The 21,012-nt window shown below is 52.5% G+C and overlaps 2 protein-coding genes across 4 annotated transcripts in view; one reads left to right on the top strand and one right to left on the bottom strand.

Moving 5' to 3' along the window:
• Nucleotides 1-73: 73 nt before the first annotated feature.
• Hrc (histidine rich calcium binding protein) lies at nucleotides 74-3,509 on the bottom strand. The gene is made up of 6 exons (XM_075953270.1): nucleotides 1,409-3,509; nucleotides 1,260-1,330; nucleotides 885-953; nucleotides 739-793; nucleotides 374-410; nucleotides 74-194 (listed from the first exon to the last, which is right to left on the bottom strand). The coding sequence occupies exons 1-6, from the start codon at nucleotides 3,318-3,320 to the stop codon at nucleotides 158-160; spliced, it is 2,181 nt and encodes a 726-aa protein (XP_075809385.1). The 5' UTR covers nucleotides 3,321-3,509; the 3' UTR covers nucleotides 74-157.
• Nucleotides 3,510-4,592: 1,083 nt separating this feature from the next.
• The window catches only part of Trpm4 (transient receptor potential cation channel subfamily M member 4), a 31,940-nt gene continuing 15,520 nt past the window's right edge, over nucleotides 4,593-21,012 (top strand). The window contains exons 1-12 of one of the 3 annotated variants that reach the window (XM_075953267.1): nucleotides 4,593-4,727; nucleotides 4,972-5,042; nucleotides 10,342-10,516; nucleotides 10,794-10,974; nucleotides 11,090-11,253; nucleotides 11,402-11,585; nucleotides 16,371-16,432; nucleotides 16,562-16,753; nucleotides 16,864-16,963; nucleotides 19,889-20,001; nucleotides 20,391-20,726; nucleotides 20,855-20,983. In XM_075953267.1, coding sequence (XP_075809382.1) covers nucleotides 4,704-4,727; nucleotides 4,972-5,042; nucleotides 10,342-10,516; nucleotides 10,794-10,974; nucleotides 11,090-11,253; nucleotides 11,402-11,585; nucleotides 16,371-16,432; nucleotides 16,562-16,753; nucleotides 16,864-16,963; nucleotides 19,889-20,001; nucleotides 20,391-20,726; nucleotides 20,855-20,983 — 1,731 coding nt within the window. In that variant the 5' untranslated portion in view covers nucleotides 4,593-4,703. The remainder of the gene's footprint in view (nucleotides 4,728-4,971; nucleotides 5,043-10,341; nucleotides 10,517-10,793; nucleotides 10,975-11,089; nucleotides 11,254-11,401; nucleotides 11,586-16,370; nucleotides 16,433-16,561; nucleotides 16,754-16,863; nucleotides 16,964-19,888; nucleotides 20,002-20,390; nucleotides 20,727-20,854; nucleotides 20,984-21,012) is intronic. The other 2 variants (XM_075953269.1, XM_075953268.1) reach the window with 2 other exon arrangements.

The raw sequence follows: 21,012 nt of genomic DNA, 5'->3' as shown, positions 1-21,012 counted from the left end.
CTCTAGGAGAGGCTGATGCCTCTTCCTACCGTCTGTGGTCTCCCTCCGCCAGGACACACCCCACACCGGACACTGCTGTTTCCAGGAGCACATTTATTCAGACCTCCTGTCAGGTGGGCAGGCCAGGGGAGGTACTTCGGCCGCAGTTGTGGCCAGGTCAGGGCTCTGGAGTCTCCAGCATGTCAGCCAGGGCTCTGGACAGGAGGACATGAAGGTTAGCCAGCACCCAGAGGTCCTTGAGCCATCATGACCCTGACCACTTCATATCCTGGGACCGTGGGGTCCCAGGATAGCTCTTAGCTCCCAGTGGGCCAGCCTTTCTCTAAACAAGTCCCTTGAACTGCATCATTCCCCCACCCAGCCCCACACTTACTGATACAGGGAGGAGGAGAAATAGTCCATGTAGCTTCCTGGGAGGGAGCAGAGAGAAGATGTTTGAGGGCCTCCAGGAGGGGCATGACGGGGGAACACTCAGGGCAAGTGCTTGGTCTCCAGCTGCCCCAGCCCACGATTTTTGTTTACATTGGTCCCACCCACTGGCTTCTAGGAGTACCCTCAACACCGGCTCAATCCTAGCTTCAGGCCAGGCTCTGCCCGAGGACCTTTGCTATGGTCACACCCCCACCCCACCCTACCAGTCAGTCACAGCCAGCAGCTTTCCTGGTTCGGAGCTCAGGTTGGCTCCAACCCCTCTTTGCAAGACTTTGCCCCTCCATAGGTGCCTGCTTTGCTTCTCACCTGGAGCGCAGAGGGTTTCACAGACCAGCGGGCAGAGGTAGCAGAATTGGCAGTGCTGAGGACAGGGAGAGAGCCTGGTCAGGGAGGTTGGGTGGAGGGCCAGTGTGGGTGCTCTAGTGGGACCAGCGTCCCTGGGAAGGTCTCACCTGGCACTGGTCACAGTGTTCCCCCATGTTCTCCTCGTCACAATGACAGCTTTCGCATTCAGTACATCTCTGGGGACAGGAAGAGCCTGCTTAGAGGAGTCCCTAGCCCAGAATCCGTGTCTGAGTTCAGAGTCCCCCTTCTTTCCAGGTGGTTCCTCACACCACCCTCCCAGGTTTCCTATCTAAAGATAGCCCAAATGCCCCCATTGAGGGCAGGATCTGTGAGTGGTCACAGACCTGGAGGGTGACCCTTAACTTCTCCCCACCCCAGCTTCTGGTCCCCAGCATTTATTTTGCTGCTCCTCCCACTGTTAGGTTCAGAGGCCTCCCCTGGCACCCCAGGGCATGCCAGGCAGATCTGGGCTAGGGACCTACATTGCAGAAAGAACAATAGCCACACAGAGATCCTGGCTGGTAGTTCTCATACTCCTGGGCATCGTGCTGACCTGTGGGGACAGGAGGGCCACAGTGATTCCATTTGACCAACTCTGCCTTCCCCACCCCCACAGAGCCAGGTCACTTACCTGTGACCTCATGGCTCTCCTCCTCGCTGGAACCTTCTGTGTCCACCTCCCTTCCAACCAGGGGGTTTGGGATGATGGTGAAGGGTAGCAGGTTTTCTTCCAGGATCTCCTCTTCTTCCTCCTCTTCCTCCTGCTTTCTGTGATGGCTCACTGGAGTCCGAACCTCAGTCCTGTCTGCCCTACTCTCTTGCTCATCTTTTTCTTCCTTTTCCTCATCTTCCTGGCTCTTAGGGAGACCATGACCCTCCTCCTCCTCTTCACTGTGGGATCCTTTGCTCTGCTCTGAGTCTTTGTGTCCCTCTTGAGAGCTGTGGTCATCTTCTTTTCTTGATTCTTCGGAACCAGCCCCTGTGGGCTGCAGGGGCTGATGACCAATGTCACCTTGGACAAACTCTCTGTGACCCTGGCTGATCTGTTCATCTTGATCTTGTGGCCTCTGACTGGGGACCTCGTGGCCAAACTCAGCAGAAATATCCCCATCTCCCTCCCTGGGGACTCTGTGGTGGTGATGGCCAGGAACTTCTGTCTTATACTCTTCTGGGAAGTCCTCCTCCTTGTCAGACTTGTGGCCTTGGGGTTGGTGGCTTGCAGTATGGTGGCTGAACTTGACTGTTACCTCCTCTTCTTGATTCTCACTTCCAAGACCATGGTGAGTGTGTCTAGGAGATGGGTGCCAATGTTCAGTGGATACAGCCTCATCTTCCTCTTCCTCATCTTGGTGGCTTTGGTGGCCACGGCTGGGGACATGATAGTAGCCTTCATCTGAGTCATCTTCATCATCTTCCTTCTCATCACCTCGGTGTCTGTGGACCTGGTGCCCATGCTCAGGGGAGCCATCATCATCATCATCATTTTCGTGGCTTTGATGTCTGTGGACCTGGTGCCCATGCTCAGGGGAGCCATCATCATCATCTTCATCATCATCATCTTCATCATCATCATCATCATGGCCTCGGTGTCTGTGGACCTGGTGCCCATGCTCAGGGGAGCCATCATCATCTTCTTCTTCATCATCATCTTCATCATCATCATCATGGCCTCGGTGTCTGTGGGCCTGGTGCCCATGCTCAGGGGAGCCATCATCATCATCTTCATCATCATCTTCATGACCTCTGTGTCTGTGGGCCTGGTGCCCATGCTCAGGGGAACCATCATCTTCATCATCATCATCATGGCCTCTGTGTCTGTGGGCCTGGTGCCCACACTCAGTGGAATCATCTTCATCATCATCATCTTCGTCTTTGTGGCCTTGTCTATGGCTGTGGGCATGATGGTGTTCATCTGAACCCTCTTCATCTCCTTCCTCTGAGTGGCTCTGGTGACTCTGGTGACCACGGGCCTTGTGCTTATCATTAGAGTTCTCTACTTCCTCCCCATCATCTTCCCCTCCGTGGCCATGGTGACCATGGTGACCATGCCTGGTGACAAGATGGTGATCCTCACTGGAGACAATGCTATCCTCATCTTCATCTTCATGGCTGTGACTCCTCTGTCTGGGGAAGTGGTCCTCAGGCTCCGCTGAGTTCCCCAAATCTTCATTATCGTGCCCTCTGTGCCCATGGGCCTGTCTCACATGCCCTCTGAAGACCTCTTCAGAGACATTCTCCTCTCCAGCCTCGTGGCCAGGGTACCTGTGGTCTTGGAGCCGGTGGCCGTATTCCCTGGAGAAATCGTCATTCTCTTCCCTGTGGTCTCTGTCCTTCTCACCCTGATGGCCCCCACGGCTGTGGATGTGGTGACCAAACTCAGCCGACATGTCCTCTGAAGACCCGGGAATGCCGGCATTGTTGTTCCAGTTGCCAAGGCTCAGCCCAGCCCCTCTCAGCTCCTGGGTCAGCAGTGGAGGGAACAGCAGGCTGGCTACTGTGGCCCAAAGGAGACAAGTATGCAACCAAGGCCCCTGGAAGCCCATGGGGACGTTTAGCAGTTGAACTTTTTCCAAGCTTGACTTCAGCTGACTTTGATGGGTTCTTGTGCCTTGTTTTGTTCTGACTTTCAGGTTGTCTCTCTTGGGTGGTGGTATCTCTCCCACTCTTTTTGTCTATCTTCCTCAGGTCTTGGATGCCTCTCTGAGGATGTCCCCTTTGGAGCTGTGACCCTGGTTCCAGGACCTCCCTTCCCACTGCTGAGCCAATGGGGTCTGTCCCCTCCCCTCCTTGTGGCTAAATTTATCCTCAGCCTAAGTTATTCTGGTCAACCCCTGCCTGCCCCTCCCCTCCTGTTCCTCTGGCTCAGGACTGGGTGGTGGAGGGGTCTTCATGGCCAGGAGGGGGCAGGGACTTGTCTTTGGTCTGTCCAAAAGCCCAAGCTTGGGAACTTGGAGGCAAAGGCTAGACTACGGCTGGAGTGCAGAAGAGCCCGGGGCACCGGGAGACAGCGACACGGTTAGGAGCCCAAGGACCCCTGCAATGCAAGAATTGGGGGGTACGGTTGTGAAGAATTTGCAGCCAGGATGGGACATTTGGTGTGAAAGTGGGTGACATGCAGAGGCTGTGGAAGAGTCCCCAACACCTCATGACCTCCTGTCCCTGGAACTCAGATCTGAGGGCAAGGGACCAGGCCAGAGCTATAAATACAGCAGGGGGAAGGTGCTGGGGGCTCAGGTTACTAGGTCCCAGCTGTCCCCACTAGAGGGACTTGGCGAGAAACCAATGTCACCCTTCTCTGAGCACCACCCCACCTTGTCAACATACTTTTGGGGTTTTGTCCTTTATGAATCAAATCCCCCCCCCTTATAGTCACTGTTTCTGAAGGTCCCTGTTCCTTTTCAGGATTCTAGCACACACACCCCCAACTTACTCTTACTGTGTCCTCCCTGCGCTCTCTGATTCCTGGCTCTGTCATCTACCCTCTCTCTCTTGGCATTTCTAGCTTTGTCCCTGTCTCTGTATCTCATTCTCTCTGTATATCTGCCCCCACTCTCCTGAGTCTCTGTGTCCCTGTCCCCCCACTCCCTTTCTTCTCTGGGTCCCTCCCTTAGTTTCTGTCTCTGTCTCTTTCTCTATGTCCCTCTCTGAGTCTATTTGTCCCATGGCCCACTCTGGTTCCTCCCTCCCTCTGCTCTCTCTGTTCGTTCTCTGTTTGAGTCTTTGGTCCCCTCTACCGGACCCCATCCCGTGCTAGGCAGCCCAATCGGTCCCTCCTCCACAGCGCGGGCCGCCCTCTTCCTGCCTCCTGTGACGTGTTCCCGGGACTCCCCGCCCCGGGCTAGACTGCGAAGTCGTGGATCCGGTTTGGTCGGGTGGGTCAGCGGCTGGGAGGAAATACACGGAGCCCCGGGGGCTGCGGCGGCAGCATGGTGGGCCCGGAGAAGGAGCAGGTATCGCACTGCGCGGGGCTGGATGTGAGCGGGTTCCAGAGTGGCGCCAGCCCCGCCGATCCGGGTCAGATGCAGCGGGCGCTGGGCCAGGAGTTCCCAGATCAAGGGGTTTGGGGTCCTGACTGAGCCTGCGGGAGGAGGACACTGAAGTTCTCAAGGTGTCTCCGGGGGCGCGTGGGGCTGTCTTCGCATCCTGTGGGTCTGACCCAGGTCCCCGCCCTGCCCTTCTCGTTCCGGTTCTCAGAGCTGGATCCCTAAGATCTTCAGGAAGAAGGTGTGCACGACGTTCATAGTGGACCTCTGCGATGATTCTGGGTGAGCAGTTCGGGGCAGCTGGCCTGGCAGCACAGGGTCGCGGGCCCTGCCCGCTGCAGACAGGCACCGCCCCCACAGTCTGGACTCCCCCCCTACTCAACGCAGACAAGGCCTGCCCACCACGGACAGACCCCTCTGGGTCCCCCACGACAGACAGACCCCACCCACCGCAGACAGGCTCCGCCCACCAAGGGCATTTCCCCGCCTCCATCTCAGACCGAACCTTCCCTTGCCTAGGGCACACCCCAGATTCTGCATTCTCCCCTAGCTGGGGGTTGGGAAGCTTGGGGGGGGGGGGGGAGATCCATTCTGTGTCTTTGTGTCTCGTCCATGCGTCTGTCTTTGTGTCACGTTGTCTCTGCTTTGGCTCTCTGTGTCATCCATCGGTAGCCACACAGCCCTGCCTGCCGTTCCGAGTCTGCAGCTTTGGGATAGAAATTCCCTTCTCGGGCCACGCTTGTCACCTGGGCACAGAACAGTCCCTCCTGAGGTTGCCGAGCAAACTAAACAAGGTCACTTTGGGACGGTTCTGGAACTCTGCCCACCACCTAATAAACACTCGGAAATGTCTGCAGCTCCCAAGAGAAACGGGCAGTTATCAAAGCGTGCTGTGCTCTGTGTGGCAAGGGGCACGAGCAAGCCCCATAGTCCCCCAGCTCCACCTGCGGTCTCCCTAGTTGGCTCCAGCTTTAAATCTGTTCTCAGGCTGGTCTTTCAGCCGGAGGTAGTGGCAGCTCTTAGTGTGCCTTTATCAGGAGCCTGTTGTCCCTCCAGGGCAGGACAGGGAAATTTTGTGTAAACAAACACTTATACGGTTTGTTGACGGCGACGGGCCACAGGCAGGGTAATAGAAGTAAGTGGGGGAGGGGAGCTGGTGGGCACAGGTGTCAGTGGGAGGGTGTTGCAGTGTGGCCTTGGAAGGTGACTCTGGGCCTTGGAGCTGCACGTTCGAAGTCCTCGCTAACGATAGCTGGTGTGTCTTGAAAACAGAGCAGAGTTCAGGGTGTAAACCTTGTCTTGAGCAAGTTGGCCATGACCTCATGGGCACTCAGAGGCCACCTGAGTGAGTGTGAGGTTTTTCTGGGGCTACGAAGACACAGCAAGGCTTGGGCAGGCGGTGTGTGTGTGAGCTGCATGAGGACAGATCCGAGGCCAGGAACCTGAGAGTGGACCCTGGGGACCGGAGCTCATGGGCAGTGTGGCTCCTGAGCGGGCCGTCTGCAGACTAGAGTGTAGGAATCTGGGGCGGGGGGGTTGTCACCAGGGATCAGAGCTCATGGGCAGTGTGGCTCCTGGGCGGGCCGTCTGCAGACTAGGGTGTAGGAATGGGGTAGTTGTCACCAAGACGGAAAACTCAGGAAAACACGCAGGTTTGAAAATCATTGAGAGTGTAGCCCTGCTTCTGTGTGCATAATAGACCTTGGGAAGCAGGGTGGGGCGGGTGGGGCGGGTGGGGACCCAATTGGTACTTAGCAAAGGTTGAGGCTCACACTGGGGTCAGAGAGGTCCCAGCTGCAGGTGGATTCTGAAACCATGGAAGCAGATGAGGAAATGCAAAGACTACCTCCACAGCCAATTTTCTTTCCTTCTGTCCCTTTCTTGCCTGTCCCCACCTTTCTTCTTACATGGAGAAGTTTAAACACCTGTCTTCAGTGATAGCACATATACTTAACATGTGTTGGTTTTCATTCCCAAGACCAAAACACAAACCCAAGAAACCTGCCAGGTATGTTGGTACACACCTGTCCTAGCACTCGGGAGAACGAGGCGGAGAGATTGCAGGTCTGAGATCAACCCGGGCTACAGAAGCAGATCTTACCTTCAAACAAAACCCCAGCAACAAAAAACCACCAGGGGTTGGTGGTGAAGAACCCTGGCTACTCAGTTCCCAGCACCCCCATGGCAGCTCTCAAAATCTAACTCTAGTTCCTGGGGCTCTGACTTCTCACACATACGTGGTACCCAGACATACATGCAGGCAAATGCTCATACACACACACAGATACACAAAATAAAAACCAAAACATCCACCTCCCCAACACCCTCCCCGTCATCTCTGACTGGCTTTAAGACAAATGCCAACTGCAGAAGCTTCCTAACCTTTTCTTTGGCCCCTGGGGACCTTGGGCTAGAAGATCGTGGAGGGCTGCCAGGAGGCAGCGTAGTTCTTGATGCTCTGATGGCAGCGGAGGGGAGAGAAAGCTGCCATGGGGATTGGGCTTGAACTTTGGGGAGAGGAAGGAACCAGGCTAAGGTGTTCATACTAGAAGGGTGTATTCCATGGTGGCCAGCCACCCTTGACAAAGAGATGGCACCTGAATGGAGCCTTTGTGCCTCAGAGCCACGCAGCTCTGTCAGGAGGCAGGCAGGCACGAGAAATGTTGCCAGAGCCATGTGCCCTGAACTTTCTTCTGGGGTGGTCTTGTTCACAGTCTGTATTGCGTATGGAGACTAGTGGTGCCGGCCCTGAGATAGGAAGTGTGATCAGACTGAGGTTTCCTTTATTCGGTGTGTGCTCCGCGTGGAAGCCAGAGACAACCTCAGGCGGTGTTCCTCACACACTTCTACCTCGTTTTTGTTTTTTTTTTTTTACCTCAGGCAGCGTTCCTCACACACCTCTACCTTGGTTTTTTCCCTCAGGTGGTGTTCCTCACACACCTCTACCTTGGTTTTTTATCTCAGGCGGTGTTCATCACCTCTACCTTGTTTCTTTGAGACAGTGTCTCTCACTAGCTATGGTGACCTGGCTAGGCTGGCTGTCCCCTCCTCCCCAGCTGGGATTACCCCTGTGCACAGCCACATCTGTGTTTATGGGCCTTAGGGGCAGAATGCAGAACTCTTGCTTTCAAGACAGGCACTTTCTCCAAGTTTATTTTAACTTGTTAAGTTATGTTATAAGGAACCCCATGCAGACAGTAGACTCCTTGGGGCTGGTGCTCCAGAATGTTCCATGCAGACATTTTGGACTAGAAAAGTAGAGGGAACAAGGGGAGTCCAAGAATGAGATCCAGATATGTAAGAGGATTAAGTGTGTGTGGGGAAACTAAGGCATACCAGGGTCCCCTGGCATTAGAGAAGGAGGAGGTTGTGTCCTTTTAGCTCTAGGAGGACAACAAGCTGTAGGCACAGACCTGATGTGTTCCTGTGCATGGCCTGCATCCCCACAGCTGTAGAACTGGTCCTGGGCTAGGCATGTAATGTGCGCTGGTGTAGGCTTGGCATCTCAGCACTCAGGAGGCACAGCAGGAGCATCAGAAGTTCAAGGTCAACCTGGGCGATAAAGCTAGTTTTAGACCAGCTTGGGTTCTCAAAAAACAAGGCATAGGGGACTGGAGAGACGGCACAGTGATTAGGAACACTGGCTGCACTGTATTCATACATACAGCAGATAAACATACCAAGACGCTGGGTGGTGGCAGCACAGTCTTGTGCGTTCAAGGCCAGCGTTGTCTACAGAGCAAGTTCCAGGACAGAGAAACAAAGGCCTCCCAGCACTCAGGAGACAGAGGCAGGCAGATCTCGGTGCGTTCAAGGCCAGCGTTGTCTACAGAACAAGTTCCAGGACAGAGAAACAAACAAAGGCCCAGGAAGGCTTGGGGATGTAGCTCAGTTAGAATGTTTGCCTAGCTAGCACGCAGTCCTGGTTCCAACCTCTGCACGAAAATAAGCCAGCTATGGTAGTGCATACCTGTAACTCCAGAACTCTCAAGGCTCACGCAGGAGGATCAGAAATTTGAAGGCAATAAATAAATAAATAGACGAGAAGAAATAATTTGCAATCAACTTTGGCTATAGTAAGTTTGAAGCCAGCCTGGGCTACCTGAGAGCCTATGTCACCCTCCGCCCCAGAAGTCCCGTTCCTAGGTCAGTGGCTCACTTAGCTTCAGAAACTGCAGTGAGCCCGCTATTTGAATTCTTTTTACAATCAGGGCCACGGAGATTTAGCTATGCTTCCCCCAGTCCCTGCTCCGTACTTTCCGAAACTAAGGCAACAGTTGCCTGAATAGCAAGGAACACTTGAACATTTAAAATTTTTTAAATATTCATTCTGTTCTTTTTTGAAATTTTTATTTATTTTACCTGTCTGGGCATTTTGCCTGTGTGTTTGTGCACCACGTGCCTGTATGGTGCCTAAGAAGGCCAGGATCCCCTGGGTTTGGAGTTACATACAGATGCTTGCAAGCTGCCATATGGGTACCGGGAATCCAACTCCCGCCCTCTGCATGCATTCTTAATCCCGGAGCCATCTCTCCAAACCACTGTGTCCTTATTTAGAGAGGAAAACATTGTATCTATGGAGACGGAAATGGAAACCTTCATCTGTTGCCTGTTTCTCAGAGTGAGGAGAAAACAGGCAGGGAAGGGGCTGGGATATAGTGACAGAGAACAAGGGGATCACGGCCTGGGCTCAGTCGCCTGCCTGAGAAAGCAGGCCTGAGGACAGCTGGAGCTGACAGACAGGCCAACACCTGGCAGAGCACCCCCACCTTGCAGTCAGGGAGCTCTGAAAAAGCCCCGACTTTCCTGGGGTGTAATGCTAGGTTATTTAAAGTTCCCATAGCTGGTCTCCAGCTGGAGCTGCTGCTATCCTCATTTCAGGAAACACTCCGGATTTTCTTGGCTGCTCTGAGTTCCTTAGTGCTTCCTTACTATCTTTGTAGCGAAGGGGAAATTTAGTCTCAGAGCGGTGAAGGTGCTTGCTCCCAACTGCACAACGGCCTCAGCCTCTGGTACTCAAACTTTTCTTTGAACCATTCTTTTTTCTCCTTCCTTCCTTCCTTCCTTCCTTCCTTCCTTCCTTCCTTCCTTCCTTCCTTCCTTCCTCCCTCCCTCCCTCCCTCCCTCCCTCCCTCTCTCCTTCCCTCCCTTCCTTCATTTCTTCTTTTCTTTTCTTTTTTTTTTGAGACAGGGTTTCTCTGTGTAGCTCTGGCTGGCCTTGAACTCACAGAGATCCGCACGTCTGAGTGAGTGCTGAGATTAAAGTGTGTGCTACCACACCCAACTTTTGTTGTGGTTGAATCATTCTTTACAGTTCTTTTCTGTTTTGAATTCTCTGTTTCATTTCATCTTTTGTGGCGCCTGCCCATGGCCGCCTGCTCCTCTTGATTCTGATCCTGCAGCTCAGTCTCCCTGCCCTGACTTGTCTGGCTATAGCCGTCTTTGCCTTGATTTTTTTTCTCCAGAATCAGTCAGGGCTGGTCTTGCTCTGGCCTCTGTCTCTGGGGACAGGATATGGACATTTATACAGGATGGAGTCAGTGGGACACCCAGGGTTCATGCTCTACCCTCATGCCCCCAGAGGGACCTTGTGCCAATGTGGGAGACCTCGGAATGCCCACCCATCTGTGGCTGTGGAGGACGCCTTTGGGGCAGCTGTAGTTTCGGAGTGGAGCAGTGACGAACACACTACAGAGAAACCCACAGATGCCTACGGAGACCTGGACTTCATATATTCTGGCAGAAGGCCCAGCAACGTGAGGCCTGCATGTCTGGGCCACCAGGCTGGGTGGGGCTGGGACAAAGGCTGAATGTATCTCCCTACTGGCCCACCCTGATCTTTGGGTGCCTCTGTCTAAGTGTCTGTCCCTCTCTTTCTCTAGGTCCTTGCTGCCTCCCCGTCTGTCTGTCTGCTTCTGTCTGGGTCTCTGTCTCCCCGTCTCTCTTTGGGCCTCTGTCTTCATCTGTCTGGGTCTGTCCCCTGCTGTCTCTGTCTCTCTGTCCCCCATGTGTCTCTTCCTCCTGTGTCCACAGTTCCTCCGGCTGTCTGACCGCACAGATCCGGCCACTGTGTACAGTCTCGTCACCCGTACTTGGGGCTTTCGTGCCCCAAACTTGGTGGTGTCAGTACTAGGGGGGTCGGGGGGCCCCGTGCTCCAGACCTGGCTACAGGACCTTCTACGTCGTGGGCTGGTGCGAGCCGCCCAGAGCACAGGTGACCACAGGGGTTAGGGACTGTGTCTCCTGGGCCTCGGCCCTACTGCTTCCCCGGGTCGGAGGGCATTGCTTCCATTCCCGTGCCTTACTGGTTTCCTCTCTGTCTTACATAGGGGCCTGGATTGTCACAGGGGGACTGCACACGGGCATAGGCCGGCATGTGGGTGTGGCTGTGAGAGACCACCAGATGGCCAGCACTGGGGGCAGCAAGGTGGTGGCCATGGGCGTGGCCCCCTGGGGTGTGGTCCGGAACAGAGATATGCTGATCAACCCTAAGGTGGGAATGGGGTTCAGAGAAGAGGCCCTGACAGGGAGTGCTGGTCTGAGGGAGGAGGCTGGGAAGGACTCCTGGGTCTAAGGGAGGAGGGCTGGGTCCTCCCGGTCTGTCCCTTCTGAAAGACTTCTCCGTCTGGCATTGTGCTCAGGGCTCATTCCCCGCAAGGTACAGATGGCGCGGTGACCCTGAGGACGGAGTTGAATTCCCCCTGGACTACAACTATTCTGCTTTCTTCTTGGTGGATGACGGCACATACGGGCGCCTGGGCGGTGAGAACCGCTTCCGCCTTCGCTTTGAGTCCTACGTGGCTCAGCAGAAGACTGGAGTGGGAGGTGAGTGGGCTTTGGGTTCAGGACTCAGCACACAGGACCCCACTGGCCAGGTGTGCTCAAGACTGGGCAAAGTTCCTCTGTTAAGAGGTTTGTCCATGCCAGGCATGGTGGCACACACCTTTAATCCCAGCACTCAGGAGGCAGAGGTAGGCAGAACTTGGTAAACTCAAGGCCAGTCTGGACTACACAGGGGTTGCAGAAAAAGACCCTTTCTCAATAAGTAAAGGAATAAATAAATGTAATTAAATGAACAGAAAGGGGAGGGTGAGGAGATGACTCAGTAGAGTTAAGCGAGCTTGCTGCCTGGGATCCAATTTTGGGTGTCTCACAATTGCCTGTAGCTCTAGCTCCAGGGGATCCCCCTCCCTCTTATGGCCTCTTTAAACATGACTCTCACAGGCACACACACATAGAGACACATATATGTACACACATACACAAGTTTTTTTTTTAAAGTTGTTTTTTTCCAGGGGTGGTGGTGCACAACTTTCACTTCAGTGCTTGGGAGGCAGACGCAGGCAGATCTCTGAGTTCAAGGGCACCCTGTCTGTGAAAATGGCTGGGGCTACACAGAGAAACCTTGTCTTGAAAAACAACAACAACAAAAAAAAATACAAAAAAACTGGTTTTAATGAAAACAGAAAAGGCGGAAGATAGTCTTGTAATCTCCCTAGGTACAAAACTCACAGAGTTACAAACTGGAGGAATTGAACTCTGGATCTACTCATGTAGCCAGATTTCAAAACAGAATATTCCAAGCCCCAGAACCGTCCCGCTCAGTCACCACAGAGGACCCCCCTCTGTGTGTCAGACACCTGGGAACTGCAGCCTGTCCATCCCTGTTCCCTTGTGTCTGGATCAACGTAGCACAAGGCTCCCTTATTCAAAATACCGAGGACCAGAAATGTTTCCAACTCTGGGTGCTTTCGGACTTTGGGGTACATATATACATATATGTCTCTATATATTTACCTGCTGAGCATTCTTAAGCAGAAAAAGGAGTCAGAAATCAAAGGTGTTCCCCCAAATCCTCATTTGAGCATATGTGAACACTCGGAGAGCTTTCAGAGGGGCTGCTGGGAGTTAACCTGTGACCTTGGAGCTCGGCTTTCCTCCGTGACATTTATCATGAGGTAAATGTCATCTTCGGTGTGAAGTCAGCTTAACAAACTGAGTCATAGAAGGAGCAAGAAGAAAAAGTTGCCAGACGTAGTGGGGCACACCTTTCATCTCAACGCTCGGGAGGCAGAGGCAGGTAGACTCAGTGAGTTTGTAGTTTCGGTGATGTCTCTCTTGTGGAATTTTCCCAGGTGACAGGTGGCGGAGATTTGAACGGTGCTGAATGTGTGTGCTTGTGTGTGTCCTCATGTTCGGCTGTCATCTCTATAGGTTCTCTCTCTCCTGTGGCCTGGAGGGTACAGAGCTTCACAGACAGGACTCCATTCCTATCTTAGCCAGTGTTCTATCTATGTGAAGAGATGCCATGACCAAGGAAACTCTTAGAAAAGAAAGCATTAAAAAAAAAAAGCCAGGGGGAATGGAGAGATGACTCAGAGGTTAAGAGCATTGCCTGCTCTTCCAAAGGTCCTGAGTTCAATTCCCAGCAACCACATGGTGGCTCACAACCATCTGTAATGAGGTCTGGTGCCTTCTTCTGGCCTGCAGACATACACACAGACAGAATATTGTATACATAATAAATAAATAAATTTAAAAAAAAGCCAGGCGGTGGTGGCGCATGCCTTTAATCCCAGCACTAGGGTAGGAAGGCAAAGGCAGGTGGATCTCTGTGAGTTCAAGGCCAGCCTGGTCTACAGGGTGAGTTCCAGGACCACCAGAGCAGTTACACAGATAAACCCTGTCTTGAAAAATAAAAATAAAAAAATAGATAAATAAAAGAAAGTGTTTAATTGAGGCTTGCTTACAATGTCAGAAATGTAGTCTACCACCATCGTGGAGAGGAGCATGATGGTGTCAGACAGACATGGTGCTGGAGAAGAAGCAGAGTTCTACATTCAGATCCTGAGAGTGACGCTGGCCTGGCTTGAGCATCTAAAACCTTTAGGTGCCCAGTGTCATCCTCCTATAGGGCCACACCTCCTAATCCTTCTCAAGTAGTGCCACTCCCTGGTGACTAAGCACTGAAATATCTGAGCCTGTGGGGGGCATTCTTGTCCAAAACAGCACAATCACTGTTACTTTGTGGCTGTTTCTCTTTTATTAAGAATGTGTGGTTGTGGAACCAGTAAATTTGGAGTTTAATCCCTGAAAGCCACGTGGTGCGGAGACTCAATTCCTGCAGGTGATCAGCTGACTCACAGATATACATGAAATAAGTTTAATTTAGCTGGATGTGGTGACTCACACTTGTGTGGCTGAAGCAGGAGGAATATGAGATCGAGGCCAGTCTGGGCTAGAGTGGCGTCCTGTCCCCTAAAATCCAAACCAACAGCAACAAGAAAAGAAAACACACATTTAAATTTAGCTGCCTCCTTTTCTTGTGTTTTTTTAGTCCAGAGCTCCAGGACGGGTGGTGCGAAGCCTGGGTCCAGGACGGGTGGTGTGAAGCCTGGGTTCAGGACGGGTGGTGTGAAGCCTGGGTCCAGGACAGGCGGTGTGAAGCCTGTGCAGGTTGTATTCTTACTTAGCCGAGGGCAGAATCGACACATGTTGCCTTTAGCTTTCACTGCCAGATTTTTTTCAATATTTTTATGGTGCTGAGATTGTTCGTCTATTTATATTTCCTTCCTTTTCTACCTGAACCTTCACCTCCCTGGGCTTTGAACTATTTAGCCAATCATATGGCTGACTCAGGAGCCAAGAGTCCAGTTCACAAGCTCTCCCGTCCCTTCTGAAGTTAGGCGGCACCACCTTTGACTTCTAGTGCTGAAATGTCATCCCCAGCACTCAAGAGGTGAACGCAAGAGGATCGGAAGTTCAGGGGCATCCTTGGTTCCATAATGAGTTTGAGGTCAGACTGGCATGTGTGAGACTTTGTCTTAAAAAACATTTGGGTGGGGGCTGGAGAGATGGCTCAGTGGTTAAGAGTACTGGCTGTTCTCCTGGAGGCCCTGAGTTCAATCCCCAGCAACCATATGGTGGTTCATAACCATCCACATGGGATCTGATGCCCTCTTCTGGCGTAAAGTCAACAGAACACTTATATTTATAAAATAAATAAGTAAATCTTAAAAAAAAAAAAGTCAGGTAGTGATAGTGCATGCCTTCGTAGCACTTGGGGGCAGAGGCAGGTGGATCTCTGTGAGTTCGAGGCCAGCCTGGTCTACAGAGCAAGTTCTAGGACAGCCAGGGCTACACAGAGAAACCCTGTCTCAAAAAGCAAAACAAAAACAAAAGCCAGGTGGTAGTGGCACACACCTTTAATCTCAGCACTTGGGAAGCAGAGGCAGGTGGATCTTTGTGAGTTAAAGGCCAGCCTGGTCTGCAAAGCCATTTCCAGTACACCCAAGGCTGTTACACAGAGAAACCCTGTCTCAAAAAACAAAAAAGAAAAAAAAGGGGGGGTAGGGATGCTGGGAGATGACTTGGCAGATAAGAAGCTCGCTGTGCAAGTATGAGCACCTTAGAATTCATATCAAGTTGGCTGCGGCATTCACATCTGCAACCCCAGCTCACACCTGCAACCCCAGCTCACTTCTGCAACCTCAGCTCACACCTGCAACCCCAGCTCAACCTGCAATCCCATATCACACCTGCAAACCCAGTTTATACCTGCAACCCCAGCTCACACCTGCAACCCCAGCTCACACCTGCAACCCCAGCTCACACTTGCAACCCCAGCTCATACCTGCAACCCCAACTCACATCTGCAATCCCAGCTCACACCTGCAACCCCAACTCACACCTGCAATCCCAGATCATACCTGCAACCCCAGCTCTTCTATGGTGAGATGGGGCACAGAGACAGCTGGCTTGGTGTATGCAGTGGTGTATAACGAGACCCTGCTCCAAAACAAGGTGGAAGGTGAGGACCTGAGCTTGTCCTCTGACCTCCACACAAACACATGGCACATGTACACCTGCACACACCTGCATGATCACACATACACACCATACAAAACACACTTTTTTTTTTTTTTGGTTTTTCGAGACAGGTTTTCTCTGTGGTTTTTTTTTGTTGTTGTTTTTGTTCTTTTTTTTTTTTTTGGTTTTTTCGAGACAGGGTTTCTCTGTGGCTTTGGAGCCTGTCCTGGAACTAGCTCTTGTAGACCAGGCTGGTCTTGAACTCACAGAGATCCGCCTGCCTCTGCCTCCCGAGTGCTGGGATTAAAGGCGTGCACCACCACCGCCCAGCTCAAAACACACATTTTAATAATAAAACCCATTGAGTCTCCTCCACACCTCAAAGTTCACAAAGAATAGCAATGTTCCCAGACCAGTGAGATGGCTCAGCAAGTAAAGGCACCTGCTGTCAAATCTGATGACCCGAGTTCTATCCCCAGTATCCACAAACTGAGAGGACAGACTCCCACAAATTGTCCTTGGGCCTCCGCCCATTTGTGAGCCCTGTCCCTCCAACATTATATAAGTAAATGTAAGAAAAAGTTTAATAAAGAAAGAAAGAAAGAAAGAAAGAAAGAAAAGGAAAAGTTTAAATTTTTTTTTAAAGAATAAGAAGAATGACAATTCTTCCCACTAGTACTGGCTACAAGGTTGGGACAAGGACAATGTCTGCCCTATGGACTTCTGGGAAATGTAGTTCTTTCCCACCCCCAGCAAAGATTGATAGAAGGTGACCAAGTTTCTCTTTCCCCTTTCTCTCAGGGACTGGAATTGACATCCCTGTACTCCTTCTTCTCATCGATGGTGATGAAAAGATGTTAAAGGTATCTGGAGCTGCGTGCCTGTGTCTGAGGTGGGAGGAGAGCTGAGGGCCAGGACTCCACGGACCAGAATCTCGGGGATGCGGGGACCAGAGTGCTGGGCCCTGATTAGCTCTTTCCTTGCTCCTGAAGCGGATAGAGGATGCTACACAGGCTCAACTCCCCTGTCTCTTGGTGGCCGGTTCTGGCGGTGCTGCCGACTGCCTGGTGGAGACCCTGGAAGACACTCTGGCCCCAGGGAGTGGGGGACTCAGGAGAGGCGAAGCCCAAGATCGGATTAAGCGTTATTTCCCTAAGGGAGACCCTGAGGTCCTGCAGGCCCAGGTATGGCATTGTGGAACCAAGGTGAGAAGAGCCAGGTTCCCTGGCTGGCAGGGTGAAGGACGGGTGGGACCACAGGTCTTGGCTGGTTGCCCGAGTTCTGTGTTCCACAGGTAGAGAGGATCATGACCCGAAAAGAACTGCTCACCATCTATTCGACCGAAGATGGCGCCGAGGAGTTTGAGACTATTGTTTTGAGGGCTCTTGTGAAAGGTAGGATGGGCTTCCCACAGTCACCTCAGATGTTTGGTGAGCTTCTCCTCCTTCCTTCTCTGAGTCTAAGGCCACACCCCCTGTGTGTTCCATACCTTTCCTGTTTCCTAGGTTCTTCTTGATGCTGTTGGGAATTTCCCTAGATACTTTGTTTTCAACCACACTTCCCTCTTGAATCCACTCACCCATAAGTCCATTGATCTCTTCCTGTCTTCATCTACCCCCACTCCATTCATGCTTCGTTCTTCCGTCTCTTTCCCTTTACTCTCCATCTTTCATCCAGCCTCCCACCCATCCACCACCCACTTGTCCATCCATCATCTATGTACCCATCCCCTATCCATCCACGTACCCATCCATCATCTACGTACCCATCCCCTATTCATCCACGTACCCATCCATCATCTATGTACCCATCCCCTGTCCATCCACGTACCCATCCATCATCTATGTACCTGTCCCCTGTCCATCCACGTACCCATCCATCATCTATGTACCTGTCCCCTGTCCATCCACGTACCCATCCATCATCTATGTACCCATCCCCTATTCATCCACGCATCCACACATCCACTTGTCCATCCATCATCTATGTACCCATCCATCATCTATGTACCCATCCCCTGTCCATCCACGTACCCATCCATCATCTATGTACCCATCCCCTGTCCATCCACGTACACGCATCCACACATCCACACATCCACTTATCCATCCATCATCTATATACCTGTCCCTTGTCCATCCACGTCCACGCATCTACACATCCACTTGTCCATCTGTTCATTCATCCTTCTGCCTGTCCATCTGTCCATCTATACAGCCATTTAGCCATGCATTCCACTCATTCCCCTACCCACCACTCTCTTGTCCATTCATGCATTTGCCCATACACCCACTGATATATCCACCTAGCCACCTTTGTTTGTTTGTTTGTTTTCGAGACAGGGTTTCTCTGTGAGATCTGCCTATCTCTGCCTCCCGAGTGCTGGAAGTAAAGGCATGCGCCACCACCGCCCAGATCCTTCTATCCACCTTTAATTATTAGCCATTCACTAGTCCTTTCACTACTCATTGGCACATCCATTAACAGTTCTATCCATGTATTCCTCTTTCCATCCCTCTTAAATCTCAACTCTGAGAGGTGAGCTAGTAGGTGTGGGTTGTAAGCGAGCTGGTGGAAGAGGCTGCTGACTGGGTGGTCCCCAGAGGGAGGAAAGCAAATTGCTCGGGTCCTGCAGCTGGTGGCGTTCTGTGGCTGAGGATTTAGTTCTCTGTGATGTAGTCTCTAGCGTGGGGTATTTCTGAGGCCTGATAGCTTATTCATGGCAGAGAGTACTGGAGTCAAGAGCAACAAGGGGTCCAGGCCCTACCAGCAGAGGAGTTGCAGGCCGGGACTTTACCCTAAGAAGCAGGGTTGGGAGCACCAAGACCAGTCTGTGTTAGAGAGGCCTCCATGAGCAGGCAGGGCAGTCTGACTAGGAGATGAGACCGGGAGACTGCAGTGGCATTGAGCATTGATATGGCACTTGAATGCTGTGGCCAAGGGGAGGCACGGCACGGTGGCTCAGAGACTGGTGGGTGATGGGGCATGAAGGGTGGATCCCAGGGTTTTGGCTTGCTGAGCAAGTTGACCTTAGGAAAGGTGGTATGGAATAGGGAGAGCAGGAAGGGTAGGGGCAGGAGGCTCTTGAGATAAATGATGCCAAGTTAAGGTACAGGGAATTTTTTTAGAGGGACATACACCTGCCGATCCACCAAACTCTCCATCCACCCATCCATCCACCCATCCATCCATCCATCCACCCATCCATCCATCCATCCATCCACCCATCCATCCATCCATCCATCCATCCATCCATCCATCCATCCAGCCACCCATCCATCCATCCATCCATCCATCCATCCATCCATCCATCCATCCATCCACTCATCCATCCATCCATCCATCCATCCACCCATCCATCCACCCACCCATCCATCCATCCACCCATCCATCCATCCATCCATCCACCCATCCATCCACCCATCCATCCATCCATCCACCCATCCATCCACCCATCCATCCATCCACCCATCCATCACCCATCCATCCACCCATCCATCACCCATCCATCCACCCATCCATCCATCCATCCACCCACCCATCCACCCATCCATCCACCCATCCATCCATCCATCCACCCATCCATCCATCCACCCATCCATCACCCATCCATCCACCCATCCATCCACCCATCCTTCCATCCATCCATCCATCCATCCATCCATCCATCCATCCATCCATCCACCCATCCACTCACCAATCCCTTCATCCAACCTACCCACACCACTTTCTCACACAGTCTCTTCACACACTGTCCACTCATCCATAAATAAACAAGAGCTCATCAACCATTTGTTTTCTTTTTCTTGGTACTTTGGAGAAAGTACAAGCGATTTAGGATGGTAATAAGTCCCACTCTTGATATATTTTGTTTTTCAAAATGAAATGGGAGGTTGTCTTTGGACCTCTGTTGGTCCAGCCATCAACCTTATGGAGAGCTGGACAAGCTGAAAATGGCCACCACTTAGAACTTCTTCTTGTCATTGTTAACATTGTTGTCAAGGGAGTCACTGTGACTTCAGTTTATAGATGAAGAAACACCAAGAGGACATCTGCCTGATTTCCCCACGCTTCCCCTGGGTGGACATCCGCCTGACGTCCCCACGCTTCCCCTGGGTGGACATCTGCCTGACGTCCCCCCTTCCCCTGGGTGGACATCCGCCTGACGTCCCCCCTTCCCCTGGGTGGACATCTGCCTGACGTCCCCACGCTTCCCCTGGGTGGACATCTGCCTGACGTCCCCCCTTCCCCTGGGTGGACATCCCTTCCAGTGGGTGGACATCCACCTGATGTCGTGTGTCGTGCCCCCCCCCCTCCAGCATGTGGGAGCTCTGAGGCCTCAGCATACCTGGATGAGCTGCGCTTGGCTGTGGCCTGGAACCGTGTGGACATTGCCCAAAGTGAACTTTTCCGCGGGGACATCCAATGGCGGGTGAGGCATAAGGACCCAGGGACTGAAGACCCCGCAGCAGGGTGCACTTTCCTTCCTGGCTGAGCTCCTGGACACCTGTGCAGTCTTCCCTCACTTGCCTGTTCATGGCTGTACCTCTGTCCCTGACTTTCTCTTGTCTCCCTTCCTACGCACACATTTATCCATCCTCCTTCGTTTATCCATCCACCCATCCATCCTCCCATCAGTGACGTATTTCCTGGTCCCGCTCCTTTCATCTGCCCATCGGCGCCCATCCACTTGCTCCCTCATCGGCGCCCATCCACTCGCTCCCTCATCGGCGCCATCTCTCACTCCTGCCCTTCCTGCTTCTCTGTGGCACTGTGCCTCTGTCTGTATCGGCTCATCCTGTCCCATCCTCTCCCTCACAGTCTTTCCACCTGGAGGCCTCTCTCATGGACGCTCTGCTGAATGACCGGCCTGAGTTTGTGCGATTGCTCATCTCCCATGGCCTCAGCCTGGGCCACTTCCTGACGCCCCTGCGCCTGGCCCAGCTGTACAGTGCAGTGTCCCCTAACTCACTCATCCGCAGTCTCCTGGACCAGGCAGCGCACAGTGGCGGCGGCAGAATCCCACCTATAAAAGATGGGGCCATCCAGTTCCACGTGGGGCAAGTTCTGAGGACGCTGTTGGGAGAAACTTGTGCGCCTAGGTACCCTGCCAGGAATACCCGAGACTCTCAGCAGGGCCAGGACTGCAGCGAGAGCGTAAGGACCATCGGCTGAGGGTGCATGGGGCAGGGCTTTGACGGTGTAGTAAGATGGGGAAGGTTAGTGTCTGAGAGGGTACAGTAAGCCAAGGGGTGTGGCCAGGTTTAGCTTCTCTTTGCTTTCAGGCCCAACTACTTTTGAATTGCTCCTCTAAGCCGATGGACCCCAACTTTGAACAAGGCCCCTGGAGTGACCTGCTTATCTGGGCTTTGTTGTTGAACCGAGCCCAGATGGCCATTTATTTCTGGGAGAAGGTAAATGCTGACCCTCTTCTGGAATCCTC

This window comes from Microtus pennsylvanicus, chromosome 18 (assembly GCF_037038515.1).
Source record: "Microtus pennsylvanicus isolate mMicPen1 chromosome 18, mMicPen1.hap1, whole genome shotgun sequence".
Taxonomy (NCBI): domain Eukaryota; kingdom Metazoa; phylum Chordata; class Mammalia; order Rodentia; family Cricetidae; genus Microtus; species Microtus pennsylvanicus.
Note: the sequence above shows the minus strand (reverse complement) of the source record. Positions and strands in the feature narration are given on the sequence as shown.

Excerpts from the sequence above, each read along its gene's own strand:
- Hrc (XM_075953270.1), bottom strand. The coding sequence starts at position 3,320 with ATGGGCTTCCAGGGGCCTTGGTTGCATACTTGTCTCCTTTGGGCCACA. Across the intron at positions 794-884 it reads AACACTGTGACCAGTGCCAG|CACTGCCAATTCTGCTACCT; the intron begins GTGAGACCTTCC and ends CCCTGTCCTCAG. Across the intron at positions 195-373 it reads TTCTCCTCCTCCCTGTATCA|AGCCCTGGCTGACATGCTGG; the intron begins GTAAGTGTGGGG and ends CCTCCTGTCCAG.